The sequence below is a fragment of the Cyphomyrmex costatus genome, unplaced genomic scaffold (assembly GCF_001594065.2).
Source record: "Cyphomyrmex costatus isolate MS0001 unplaced genomic scaffold, Ccosl1.0 scaffold147, whole genome shotgun sequence".
NCBI classification, from domain to species: Eukaryota; Metazoa; Arthropoda; class Insecta; order Hymenoptera; family Formicidae; genus Cyphomyrmex; species Cyphomyrmex costatus.
The window spans coordinates 97,373-113,097 of NW_017275468.1; the positions used below are offsets into that span (position 1 = coordinate 97,373).

Here is a 15,725-nt window from a genome sequence, read left to right on the forward strand (position 1 = left end):
ATAAAGTGCCAACCTAGTTCGCTCGTTCATTGTGACTCGGGACTCGGAGAAAAAACGAAGGACGCGACTCTTTGTCTCGCGCGTAGTTTGCAAAGCATCCAAGAACTTTGATCACTCTTAAATTATAGAAATTAAATTATCAAGACAAAGGTGATTTTTCTTCTTCCTTTTAAAAAGTTTTGTCATTTCCTAAATTCCGTGAAACTCGGAGGACATACTTATGTTTGCCATCGTTCTAGATTCGAAGTTGGCAAACAAATCGTAATGCAAGCTAGTCGTAATTTAGAAATTAAACTTCCCATTTCATTAAAAGAACACATATACCAAACTCTGAATAGTTCGATATACCTATATTGAGAGATAATTTGTGCTTAGGAGTTCAACGTTTATAATTATTATTTTTACAATGTTAGTAACAATAATTATATTTGTAGTTCTATATAGACACTAAAAAAGAATATTAAATACAAAAAATTTTGTGAAAAAAATTTAAAAGTTGTGGCAGTTCTGTTGACAGTTCTGGATAACACCTCAAGAGTTCTAGTTATTATGAGTCAAAGGGCTAGAATATTGTAGGTATATCAATATTTTGGAAGATATCGCGATTTTTTTCGTGTTATACGTTTTGTGAAGTTGACGAATTTTTTAGCTTAATTCGCAGGAACTATTTTTAATTTTAGACAGGAACTTCAGAACTGTTCGGGGTGTATTCGGAAGTATATATAATGTTATTTAAAAAATAAATAAGGTGTTCACTTTAGAGATTTATAAAAATGGTTGTTGTTACTATATTTAACTATAATTTATAGGCATTTTTGTAGGCCAATCCTATATTTTCCTTTCAATGTATAAATGAAGCAATGCATTTCAAAAATAGAATCGTCGATAAATATTAAAAATAACAAGTAATCACGTACAAAGTTTTTATTGCGTTATCAAAAATATCACAGTGCACAGTGTACCTTATATATCGCTTTTAGCATTGTCTGACTCATGCAGCTGCTTACTTCAATCTACTTTGCAATAAAGTTTTGCCGTCGTGTATGGATTATTGTTAGAAATTGGTGAATCGAGTAAGTATTTGCGAATATATCCCGGCAGCGGAAGCAATCCGAATGCGAAACGATATATGCGCAATTGTCCGTTGCGCAGCATGAAAAGGAGTTATCGAACTCCGATAATGAACGTTGCAGACGAGGTTGTCGACCCGTGCGCATCCCAAACCCACGTAACGCTCGCTCTACTTCCGTAAGATAACGAATTAATGGCTCACCTGTTCCGCCCGCGGCTTGTTCTTTTCATCTTGATCCTTGCTGAGATCGTCTCCGACGTCTTGGAGTAGCCTGACATCCTGGGGGCTGGGGGAATCGACCCTGCCAGCCCCCACGCTCATTGCACTATGGGGCGCCAGTTCACACCAATCAACAGTCGTTTCCTCTTCCTCCTCCTCCGTTTCCTCTTCGTTTTTTACTGCCGCGCTTCTCTCGCTGTCGCTATCCCAGCAACCCTTAACCAGGGTCCACTCCCAGTCACCATCGGTTATCCTTCTGTCGTCATCGCTCATTTATAGCATTTAGGCGGTTTCGGGCGAAACTCGGACTCGGCGTCCTGCGAGGAGGCTTGGTTCTTCACGAAACTCTTGACTCTCGCCCGATATGGAAGAAACGCCGGACGACGGAAGGTTTAATTATTCAAGATCCAGCTGGAGGATTTTCTTTCTTCTTTAGTCGACAAATGAATCGACGCGCGAGACGATTTTTTGCTTTTTTTAAAGATACTTTCTTCGGTTAATTTTTTTGCTCACTGGCGGCGTGGCAACATTCAGGGTAACTTAATTGTCAAATTAATTGATTATAGTGAAGAAATTAGCAATTCTATTATTCTCAAGATGCGGTAATTCTTGACACCATGTTCTTTGTTCTTCCTTGTGGCAAAACGCAGTAATTCGCAAGTGTTTATTTTTATAAAATTAGCGAGTAGCGAAATGAGTTTATTGTCGAATTAAGCAGTGTTCGCAGTTTCGCTATTCACAAGTGAAGTATCAGAGAAGCATATAAGTCCTTGTGCGTATCTTCATTTGTAACACTTTCATTCATTTGCTGGTACACGATATGTCTCCGTTTCTATTAAAATGTATCATTAATTGTCATATTACTTGAAAACTTAAAAAATTATCTCTTAAATAAGAAACTAGACAAGTCGATTTCTTCATCAAGTTTCTAAATTCTATTTACGAAAATAAAATGTGCTCTAAAAAATAAAACTTTTGTATGTAAAATTGTGCGCTTAATTGCTTGTTCCATATGCAAAGGTTTCGTAGACATATGCAATTCAGATAAATATACTGATTGTGAGAGAAGTTTTTGGGATTTTTTACTATAATTACGGGTTATTATAATTAATGATAATAACATATATGTACACTCCAGGCCAAAAGTTTGGATACACTTAACAAAAATGTGATAAATTGTTACATTTGCATTTACAAGTCGTGGTATTCTGGCGACAAGCTTACTTAGTATTTCTTGTGGCAGAGATGTATAGAAATCTTGTTTCACCCGCCAAAGTTCAGGAGCTGACAATAAACATATCCGACGGACACACACATTTTAATGCTACTCAGTATATCCAAACTTTTGACCTGAAGTGTACATATATATATATATATATATATATATACATGGTTCTATTAACAAATATGTACTCGTATAATTGGAAAATGGCTACAAATTACAGATCATAAAAATGTATGATTGCAATTACTATAATTTAATTATAATTTATAGTCTAACACGGTACTGGAAAAAATTGTTTATTTGATTACGTTTAGTTTGTAATTTAGTTCGTAGTGATTTTGTTCAAGTATTTATACATTTAAATTAAATATACGTGAGTTATGTCCACATATTATTTATTTAAATTAACAAATATTTACTCGACAACCCGTGACAACCGCTGCATTTAGTTAAACTAAATTTTTTTTAATAACAACTTTTTTCTCTCAGAGTATGATTGTCTCAAAAATGATTACTGGTTATAGTTGAATTACAACTATTCTTATGGTAATAAAATAGCTAGAATTTATTATCATTTTCATCAACTCTTTGTAAGTTGATAGACCTTACATATAATAATTATTATTAAACATTAAAGCGGTAATAACTATAAGTTATAATATATAATTATAATAAAAAATAAAAAACTTTTTCTCTCAGTGTAACTATATTATATTTCTCTCTTTTTCAAAAAATTCCCAACAATTTTTTGCCCAGTTTCTGACAGTAAGACATAATTCTTTTTGTTAACTCTGTAGGTTTTGCAACGAAATATTTCTGGAAGAAATATTTCTATGAGTAAAAGCGTCTTGTGTTATCGCGTGCTTGCGTGCATTAAGTCGTCCGTTGCGTAGTATATTTTACCCAATGCCGGTTCGATAGAACTTAAGACTTTTGCAAAGTAATGTAAGGTGCGGAGGAATTTTCTTCGTTTGACATTTAAGAAAACAAGGAACTTTTTTCTCGAAAAGTGTTTTTTTGGAAAGAGGATTATGAATAGCAGTGATTGTATATTTTTTGATAATAACATTAAAATAAAATAAAAATCAGTGCAGTTTAATTTATCAATAACATTATATCTTTGATTAATATTATTTTATATGTATATATATATAAATGTTATTACAATATATTAAAAAGAAATATTTCAATCGTAGAGAAATATTATTTAATATTTTGTAAAAATTATATTGTGCTGTTGATTATATGCGTAACATTGAAAGGAGGATGAAGATGTCTTGTACGTTAGCAAACATTGTGCAAACAGGTTTTTGCATGATGCAGTCATTTTGCATTCTTGATAAAGACCTCACGATGGCATGGAAGTCCATCATGCAACGATATGATTTGCATCGCTGTGATTTTACGATCTTCGTAATTTATGCTAAACGGTTGATTGATAATATCAAAGTTAAAAGCTTCCGGAAACTATTATTGTAGCGAGTGATGAACATCGCAAGCGAAATGTGCAATTAACACAATATGAACGATCAACAAAAGTCTGCACAAGAATGTATAGCTGAATGCAATCGGTGTTGAATAATACAATCATTCTTCCAACGAGTCCGCGATTGTTACGTGTCCAATTATCGCTAACGATTGTCCACTCTAATTTTATTCGGCATCGATAATAAAAGGAGGACTTATATAAGTCGACTGCGAAATAATGTAAAAGTCAACGGAGTACTACTACAGTGAAGGTAAGTAAATCGCGCATTTTACTGCCTGTCAGCACCTGCATATGCACCTGCACACACGACATACGCGTATATATGAGTAGGCACCTGTAAGTGTAGGTGGTGTTAACATAGCGACGCAAGGACGCCAGTCATTGATCACTTGGTGGCTATGACCTTCGTCAGTTGTATCGTGGTAACTTGGCCGGCTGTCGTTGCTGCGTACACCGTCTTCGGAAAGGAAAAGGATGAATTACTCTCGTAGGGGGAACAATTCTCGATCGCCTCCCGACGTTAGTTCGATACGATTGGCAATTAATCTCATGTCGAGAATGGTGACCTAAGTCGCTCGTTTCAAGTTACAGCTAAGGCCGATTGATTTCCGACGTCGGAGTTATACGATCGGATCCGTGTAAAGGAATTTTTCCTCTCAATAGTTTTCCCGGAATCACTGTTAGATGAAGAAGAAGCGAGACCATGAAAATCAAATTACAGGTGTCTCATTACATGCAAATTTAGCTCTGTCAAGCGACTAAATAATCCTATATAAATAAATGATTTAAAGACGTTGTAATAGAAGCGATGGTTAATTCGATTCGAAGATTAGTGACATTATCTCCTTAAAGTAGGATTATTACAAGTTTAATGCGAAATGATTAAATAATTTTGTATAATGTAAATAATTTAAAGTCATTATAAAAAAGTAATAGTTAATTTAATTCAAAGATCGATGAAATTATTTATGTCTTTAAGATAGGATCACGAAGGAAAAATAAAACTTAAGACAACGGAAGAAATTTAAATTTAAGACATTTCGCGAGTGCTTGTTAACAAATTCTTCTGAAGCTTTATTAGCACGTAGGTTTTAATCAGAACATCTTTTGGTAGTTGTCGCATGTCTAAAGAGGCACTCCACTGGAGATTATTGATTTTGCCGATAACAGGAAAATGGACCCTTCTAATTTTCAACCTAGTGTAACCTTAACTTGAATTTGCTGAATTTGAACAAAATTAATTTCGATCCTCGTACTCAGGTCGTATTCTTATAAACAAATTCATTATAATAGTTTAGAAACGAGATGAACGTTTCGAATTCCTGACCTACAAGGAAGCTTCAAAAAAGTCCAGATTTCTACATTCATGAAATCCTTTGGATTCGTCCATTTGAAATCATAATCAAAGAGATACATACACGTTTATTATATATCTTAAGATTTTTCATTTTCAACTTAATTTCTTTATGAGAATTTATGTCATATTAGAACAGAATGAAAAATTAATACGGGATATAAATTCTGCAAACTTAATTGCTCACGACAAGCGTACGAAATAACAAAGCAAAATTTGAAATTGGTGTCAATTTTAGACAAAACTATCTAGACAGTTTAGATAATGAACTGTGTTTAATTGTATTCCAACGTCACAATTGCATTAGAGAAGTTTGAACACGTGAATAAAGCAAAAGTTTGCAAGTTTCATGATCGCTTTCAGTGATATTAAGATATCATGTAATGAAAATGATTGCAAAGCATATTAATTAATCAATAAATACGCAACTTAGAGATGTGATAAATAATAAGAATAATAAAAAAATTAGAATAAAATATTGGAAGACTTAAATAAAACATGTCTGTGGTTTTAATTCGGGAGTAGTATCCTTGATGTTTTTGGTTAAATCCGATCATCTGGACGGTTTATATTCCAATTAAAATCATTATTATTAATAACATATTGTATATTAATTTTTAATTTATTTAAAAACATTAGGGATAAGGATTTAATAATTTTTCGAAGAAAGCAAATAGAAACCAACTAAATATTAAACGGAAAAACGTGTTATGGTAAGTAGCTTACTATAAGAATATTTTACTAAATACAGATTTTCATGTAATAATTTTTATTGCGAATTTTCGATAGCTTTGCATATTTAAAGATTCGTAAAGAATAGTTACTAAAAATAAAAAAATATGTTAAACAATAGTTGAATAAAACAATACTTTTCAACAATTCATATTTTTTCGCCATTGTGGGATGTAAAATTCAGGTGACTATATTTCTAGAGGTTAAAAAAAATTTTTCTTTATATAAAGGCAGAAAGAAAGCAGTGATAATTTTATAGACGAGAAATTAATTTAACAAAGCTGTCGCCATTTTGATGGGACCTCTAGGTCACCGCAGTCCGTACGCAACGTGTAACGCGAAAACGCAAAGCACGTGGATAGGCGCGTATATAACGATGATGTTCCTTTTGACGCAGACTAGACTACTCGTGTCACGATCATTCTGGAGTACACAATACATTGCATGTCAGTTTTCCGTTGCATGTAAATTTATGCAACGAAAAGCCGCGACGAACAGGATAATATAAGAGAATGATATGCAGGGCGTGTCAAGTTTATTTTGATTATGTAAAAATTTTTTCAGATAAGCTTTTTTTTAAGCAGAGCTTTAGGGAACATTCCGACAAAAGACGCAGACGATACAGTGTTACACAGTGAATTATTCTTGTTGTATGCCAATGTTAAACGAAGATGAAATAATTACTGTGTTAAATAATGTCTTGGTTGGAAAGCTTCCTTAGTTACAACTGTCACAACTTTAACTTTGTAATCTGTAACTATACAGGAAAGCAAATTTGAAATACTCTGCAAAGAGTGAATGATGAATGATACCGAGGAGAGATGGGTAAAATTACTTGGCACAGCTTGCGTTAAAGCAGCGACCGTGATTAATCATAATAAATGAGGAACAGTTTATCGCTTAGTCAAGCAGTATCACCGATAGATATTCACTCTCGTTTATTAAAATATCAGGTTTCTAAAATTGCATATATAGGTACACGAAATTTTTTGTAAAATAATCCAATTGCATAAAAAATTATTACTGCTATAAAAAAAAAGAGGAGTTTCCCCACAATTTTTTAAAAAACTTATAAACTAATAAATTTTATACAGTTATGAGAGATTATTTTATTTATTTTATATCAATTTTTAATATTTATTATATATCAAATAAATTCCAACACAAATTGAATGTTTCGAATTTATAGCGTTTATAAACGGAGCAGTATTTTTCTACAATATTTTTTCCTACTCTTCGTTACATTTTCAAATATGCGATTAAATCAGTTTTTTTTTCAACGTTTTTCCTCATATCTCTGACGACATTTTATAAAATACGTGATTACTTTAACACTTAACATGACATGCAATGAATACAGCAACTTTGTTAATTACGTACTCGAGTATTTTAAGTTTTATTTATATTTTTAACTTCGCGATTAGAGAAGTTTCGTTTAAAGTAGACGCTCTCACATTGTTCGCGACTCAGCATTCACTGTCGCCATCGGTTGAAACCGACTTCTTCGTCGTCATCGTCGGAGCACGATTTTTTCACCTTTTCTTTCAGGGCCGCGATCGATCGACGATCTTGCGCTCTCTTTACTTTCGCAAATCCGCACAGTCAACCGCAACCTATCTTACGAGGTGCGGTTTAAATATCTCGAGAAATCACGAAAATATCGATCCTCGAATCATTGTACGATTCTAGCAATTGTTGGCGAACGCGGGTCAACGGATGATAACTGTCTTCGTGAGAATCAATTCTGAATTTTAAAAACCGCAGCTCGCGATCGTTGGTGAACGATTCCGATCACTCGCGGCTAATTGGACGTGGCTGCTACCTATCGGTATCACTGGATGTTCTGTCATGATTTTGCGTGAAAAGATAACGCGAAGGGAGAACACGCGCTACCGTCCGAGGTACGCGCGACTCTCGACGATGAGCGCGGATGCCACGGATTGGGCGCGACGTTGAACGAATTGATCGGCAGGTTCTCGCCCCTGCGAAACTCGCGGACGAAAGAAGAACGTTTTGTCACCGTTCGCATGTGCGATCTTCCTTCGTGGAGAACGTGGACGGAGTGGCGATTAACGGAGTTACCTGCCAGGCAGAACAGGGAACACTGCGACACTGATCAGGGCGCCGTGTAACGGGAAGCCCATGAATTTCTCGAGCCCTCTTGCAACCCTCTCTTTCCCTCTTGTTCTAGCACGCGTGCGCCTCAATAGCTCTACCTTTCTTCTCGCGCTACCACGGCGGGCAATCCGCCAGCAAACGGATTCGTCTTCCTCCCTGACCTCCTCCGCGTCAGGATTGATGTGTGCATCCGTACTTCCGGTACGCCTTTATCCCGGCGCCGCAGAAGAACGGATGCTTAGACGCAATGCCGCCTCTTCTTTTTTTTTGTTGTTCTTTTAACTCGCGAAGGTGACCAAATTTACAGAGCACCCGAAGAGTTTAGAAATATCAAATTAACATACTGTGAGACCTTCAATGTATTCTAATTAGTCATATCGAATTGCCGTTTTTTTTTTTTTGTTAGTGGAGTTCGTTTTTAGAAGAAAGGACCGATCAATGAAAGGAATACATATGTTAAAACTTACATGCAGGAGCACATTTTTTCTATTAAACGGGTTTTTATTAACATTTATATTTATGTTTTTGGATGATTATTAATTTAAAGTCAAATTTTTATATCAGTTATTATTTTCAATATTTTTCTTGATTGCTTATTATAAAAAATAATTTTTACAAAATATTTTACGACAAATTCACTCATTTCTTAAAAAAAATACTTTCAACATTTTTACATATTAGAAATTTTTTAAAATAAAGAGAGCAAATAAAAACTACATATTAAATTATATATTAAAGTGTGCTTAATATTTGTTCAAATTTACAGTCTTTTAACTTCATTAATTCAATTGAAATTCAAGTAAAATTCAATTAATTAAAAAATTCTTTTTTCATTTTAATCGATTTATAACTAATAACACAATGCTTAATTAATTAAAACATATCGAAAAATGATAATTTAAGTTTTTAAGAATGCAAATTATATCAATGTGTTATAGTAATTAAATGATAAAGAGGCATTAAAAGGGTTAAGAAGTACGGTGATACATCCCACTACTTCTGTAAGGGTTAAAAGTACAAGTCTATTGTTTTTAAAGTTAAAGATCGATTGTCCTAGAAAGGACTCTCGTTTTATTGGAAACTGATTTCTGCAGAAGGAATTAATTGGCATTACAGTTACTTAGATAAATAATTCAGAGATATCAATTATTCGAATGTTCATATATGCTGCTCATTCTACTATCATCGTTACAATTAATTCATTTAAAATAGAACATACATTTATTGTAAGAACTATCCCGATACAGCTTGCATGAGCCATTAATTACCGTTATTAATTAATCATTCTCGCTCTTATATCTCCTTCTTATCCTTTGGTCATATTTCTTTCTTAATTGTACCCGGACTCGTGATTAAATGAGAAAGATATTGAAATTTTCTACGGAATAAGCGTGGAATGTTAGTTATTCGATGTTTACTTGCTATTAATTATCTCCTTACTGGCGACTGCCTGACGCTACGTCGCAGCTGCTTCTTTCTTCGAAGCTGCAACTTCTCGGAATGTTGCGAAAGCTCGATGATCGCTAAATGAGCTTGCATGATTCTATTTTCAGCATTGAATCTCGCGTGTTTTTACGCTTTATGACTCGTGCGACGAAAACAGCATAAATGCAGCTGCATCAAAAATTTGGCTGCTTTTCTTTTAGCAGACACAGTTGCACAATGCTGTTTTATTCTTCTTGGCATTCAATGAATAAGACAACATAATATCTGAATCAACGATCGATATTTCAGGAATATTTAGCGTTAACTGGGCAGTTGCTGCGCACAAAAAATATACAAAATCTGAATCCATTTATTGAATAAAAACAAGACAATAAATGGATTACGCAGTATTTTAACTATTTAAATCTCGATTTAATATAATAATCTATTAATACTGGACATAATAAGTGGACAAATATTTGAACAAATTTCATATTTTTCCAGGAAAATTGCTTCAGTCACTGAATAAAAGCTTTTAAGTTTTTATACATAATATTGTTAATGAGAAAATTAGAATAATTAACTGAATGTATCTAGGAAATATACATTTCTACCAGGGTAGATTAACCTTAATCTGTGGGTTTAATTTAATCTTCATTATTTTTTAATTTCTAAAGCCAAAAAAGGATGAAAAGTAAGTTAATCTACTTGGCAGAAATAAACGATAATGCTTTTCTCATTAATTGGTGGAAATAAACACATCAATGATTTTCTTTCGAAACGTAGCACTTATGTGCATTAAAGCTTCGAGAGAATTTTCTGCAACAAATTTGTTCTGCAACAAATTATAGTAATTGAATTCGTATATGGCCTAGTATCTAATATGCTCTATTCGTTAATTGTGGGTAATTATGATAAATTCAATAGATAGCATAGGTAATCAATCGTATAGGATGTTCATTTGACTCGATCTCATCAGTTTGTTGCTCTGCAATTTGTTTATTCTGTTATTGCCAATATCAGTCAATGTCAGTAAAACAAAAATATAGAACGTTGTATTTATGATGTAATATTTTGTAGATAAGTTATTGCTTTCTATAGCTATAAAGAGGTAGTTATTAATTTCTATACTTCATATATCATTGTAACTACATCTGTGAAGCTAGCATATCATATATCAGCATCGCATGAATTGTAACTCTGTATTTACAACACTGTATTATTTATATTTTCATCACACACAATGATGACTTGTTAATAACCTAAGAGAGAAAACTTCTTGCAAGAATCAATATGGCCAAACTTGGCGTATTGAGTGCTTTTACATTAAATATAAAGTTTTCTTGACATTTCCATTGTTATTTTAGACTATTCTTCCAATTCACCTGCTAAACATCATATAGAGATACGTAGATATAATATAAATAAATAGATATAAGTCAATTGTAAATTTTTTTATTGGTACGTGTCAATAAACATTATGTATTTATTTACTTATCTATTTATCTCCATGATGTTTGGTAAATGAAATTAGAATCCATGGTTTGGAATAACAACTGAAATACCAAGAAAATCGATGTGTGTACACTCAATATATCAAGGTTAGCCATATTGGTTTTGTAAGGAATTTCCCTTCTTTGGTTATAAATAATATAATAATAAAATATAATTTTATAAAAATAACACTAAATCACTTTATTTTCTAATTTTCCAATATTTTTCTTACGAAAAAAAGGAAAATGCATTATTAATCAATATGAACTACATGCTACTTTTCCTGAAAATCTTAACTGCATCTGTATATATATATTTGAAAATGTCTCATATTTTTTTAATATACAAAAATATTTTCTCTTTTAAATCTGATCGTTAGATTCCAATTTTGTACTGAGCAAAAAATTTTTTAAATATTACAAAATTAACAAAATCATGTAGAATCTGGTTACCTTATTTATATAGATTTTATTTATCTCAATATTTACTTAAAAGTATTTATGTCAAGAATATAACATTTTATCATAAAGTCAAAGCTGATGGATTATAATAGGTATTATACGTATCGCGCTTTCACAAAACAAAGACCAACAGTTCCTGCGCAGTTTTAAAAGGAATCTCCTGATGAAAAACGTCAGCTTGTTACAAGCCAGGAAAATTGATTTATTGGTGTTGATATAATTATTGCAACAACACCCAAGTATAATACATGATAAAAATCTCTGCAATGTTGCAGTATCGGTTATCAATATATCGGAAATTCGGTGGCTATTCTAGTTTATATGAATAAGTAAGAACGCGCGACAAGAACTCCTTTCTCCTTAAGCTTCATCGCGAAATGATGGTTGCGGCTGCTGAAATGCTGCTTGCAACTTGGGGAACAGCGTCTATAATTCAGACGTTCGTTCGGAGTAACGCAACAACCAAGTAATGATCTAAGTTACGACAATGCCAAAGCAGTATATAAATATATATGTTACGACTGGTTGGAAGCCCATGAGCTTTACACCGACTTTGTTGAGCAAATTGGATTTGCATATTACAAAGTGCGATATGTTTCAAGAGACAGTTACAACGTTAAGGGAAATAAACCCTTAATTGTTTCATGCATGCAAGAGTAAGGTTTCGTGTGACGTGATAGTTATACACGTGTATACAAAGTGTCTTCTAGTTCCGATAAAATTCTGAGAAATTTGATTGACCTGTGTGTTGTGTGTGTAAAAGTTTACGCGCACTTGTCACTAAACTGATAATATCTCTAGGAAACATTATGTGTATCATTTGAAATAATGCAAAACAATTATTCACGAACAGTGTTTAGGAAAATCGTTTTCCACACATAAGTGTCGCCTTGCCTAGAACTATGCATCACCTCTAAAGATTGAAGCATTTCTAAATTTTGAAAAGAACGTTTAATCAACGTTTGTTTACTAACATTGTAAATGTCCAAAAATTTACATTTATTTTAAATTTTAACCAAAAATTTTATTTCAATAGTGTATATTTAAAAATAAAAATTGATATATTTTTAACAAAATAATTATATCTATAAAGAATTGTGTTTTCATTAAAAAATTATACAGTGCTTCAGACTTTCAGCGGTAGTATATTGATATATTTTAAATCTGTCATATGATTGTTTCTTATTCTGTTTTATTTTAAAGCTTCACATCCACGATGCAATTTAATTTTCCTCTTCATGTGATTTAATGCAAAACAAACCAAGCTTTATACTGCTGTGTTATTATTCTAGCATGACATGTGCGGATTTATCAGGAAGGATACGCTTTCAAATTTCGTGCTTCACCGATAATATTAATTTAAAAGATCCCAACGGTATTCTCTACTGAGTATCTTTCTTGAGGTTTTTTATACCGTGGCAATTACGTAGGTATTTCGCTATAAAACGTCATTTTGCAAGAGTCCTACGCTGCGGGAGATTTCCGCCTACGAGACTGCGGCGCAGTCGGATTGGCGCCAGTCAGGGCCGTATTAATGTAAGGCAGTGTGTTAAAAGTATACCCGTATGCAAACAACTCCTTCTGCTACCCACCCCCCTCTCTTTCCTCTTGTGTTTGCGACAAAATTGCTGTTTTGCTAAATATTTGTAAGCTCGCATGTTCTTTTGTGCATGTCACATTTCTCATGATTGTTCACTGCAGTCACGTGAATGTGAAACGAGATGATACTGTTTTATTAAGAAAAACAAACCTTGCTTATCTTTTGCAATAAAAAATAACACAAATTGTACAAGGACTGATGAGAGTTCAATAAGAAAAGTCTGCAGATACATAAAAAAAATTTTATACGTAACTTGACAGCAAATCGTTATAAATAATTATATAAATATATGTTATTTTATTAATATTTTATTACTCTCTCTCTCTCTCTTTCTCTCTCTCTCATAATTGTTATTAGATTAATTATTCTTTAATTGATAATGGAAATAATAAGCTAAGCAAAAGTTAAATACACAAATACAATTTTTTATTACGCCCAATTACGTAATTTCCAGTTAAAACATAAACATAAATATAAAAAAAACGTAAAATTCATCCCGAAATATTTTAAGAGCATCAAAAGTTTATTATTTGACGAAAGTATTTCGTGACAAAAGCACGTTTCACTTAACTGTTATCACAAATGAAATTTAACTCCTCGACAAACCCTATCTTTAATTCATATAACTGAATTGTTCTAAGTAGGCGAAGGATATCTTTGACCTACCAAGGAATGTTTGACGCTTTCATTTCCAGAAAGCAGTTTTACGCCAATTTCAATTATGTTGGATAAATACGTCGTCGTGATGCTTTTAATTTCCTGCCATCTCCCGAAATATTCTCGATACTACGAGTGAGCTTCAAACTTTCTATATGATATAATAACGAGTTTTACATTATATACGTAATAAAGAATTCATTTCTCTGGATAATCGCACGAAATAATTAATAGAATTCTTTACTACTATGCTCTTTCGAAATTTTCTATTTGTTTTGCTCTCACAATTTCCAGAATTCTATATTAACGTTGCTCTTTAATTATGCAATATAAGAACATTTCACTTACCTGAGCAACTTTTTCTCCCATATTTGGTGTGTGCATCGCTCCTTGAAAATATTTCGCAGATCCATTGTCTTGTAAGGAAAACTGTGTAACGATATAAAGCACATATTAACAAAATTTTAAAGGTAATAAAAAATACTAAATATATATATCCATTTTGCTTACACTTTTAATTAGATAATTCATGTTTAATTTAATGTATCCATTTTGCTTATATTTATGGTATCATTAATTAAATGATTTCATATTTAATTAATTGAAAAGTAGATAATCTAAGTCAATAAATAGGCATTAAATACGTGCGTGATCTTCATGTACAATATTTTCGAGAACGGTAAACAACTTACTTTGTGTTTAATGGAATCCGGTCCCATCTGGCTCAAAGACGGCGACTTTCTATCCCTGGACGTCCGCCATTTTTGCAAATCGCTTTCAGAAGCGACTCCAGGAAAGATTTTTGAATGTTTCGCTGCTACAAAAAACGAATGGCAGACGTAAGTCTCTTTCAAATTGTGCTACGCAAAAGGTAAAGTGATATTGTCATTATCGTTAATCCAAAATCTATAGGCATGAAATACAGGCTCGATCAAATCAAATCTATTCGAATCTTAATAGATCTTTGAAACTGGCGATAGCGAATCTAATGGGCTATAATAAATCACAAGACCAATCGTATTTATGTACATTGTTAATCGACAGTCTTTCGACGTATTTGACAATTATGAAAGAAGCTGATAGTATAATAATCTAATACGAATGCAAGCACGTGGATAGATATAGTAATAAGTGTCTTAAACGATATAATTCTTCCGTTCAAATTTTACAACAGTATATATACGCATACTAATCTAATGTAAATATAATACAATGGAACAACGAAACGATCATACGCATGCAAATAAATTCTACATTATTCTTCGTTTTAAAGTGGCGGTGTTTTTTTTATTTAATTTTAACATTGTTTTGATACATATAATTGCATTATAAAATAATTATATAGATTTTCGTAATTATTACTGCTAATAGTTAATAATAATAATTGGTTATAATAATTATATGTATTTACAGTTCTGCATATCTATATATTCTTTATGATGCTATCACATATTTATAGCATATAGAATTATAATTATTATTTACTTTTAGCAATAATAACTATAACATAAAAATAGAGTTCTACAATTATTTTATGCAATTATATATAGCCGCAAATATATATACTATTAAATTAAGAAATATTAATTTTTCCTTTTCCATGTTAGAGCCTTCTTAATATTTATCTTGTAAATAATATTTAATATATTTTATTAATATTTAATATTAATAAAAGAATCATATTGATGATCGCTTCGATGGCCACGAGCAGCTCGAATGAATAAATAACCGAGCCTATATCTCTCTAGAAGCGTTCAGAGGTGTGTTAAAATAAGTTAATTAATCCGCACTAGAAGCTGCATACCTGTGAAAGAAAGATCGTTTTATTGTTCGTAAAAGTCGCGCAAGATGGTTATATATCGCGTGATCATATATGCGT

The 15,725-nt window shown here is 32.4% G+C and overlaps 1 protein-coding gene across 1 annotated transcript in view; it reads right to left on the reverse strand.

The window, feature by feature from the left end:
• sei (potassium voltage-gated channel seizure) overlaps nt 1-15,725 on the reverse strand; it is a 148,542-nt gene that overhangs the window by 48,490 nt on the left and 84,327 nt on the right. Inside the window, exons 8-9 of the mRNA XM_018551848.1 lie at nt 14,539-14,663; nt 14,195-14,275 (exon numbers count right to left, since the gene is read on the reverse strand). Of these exons, the coding sequence (XP_018407350.1) occupies nt 14,195-14,275; nt 14,539-14,663 (206 nt within the window). The remainder of the gene's footprint in view (nt 1-14,194; nt 14,276-14,538; nt 14,664-15,725) is intronic.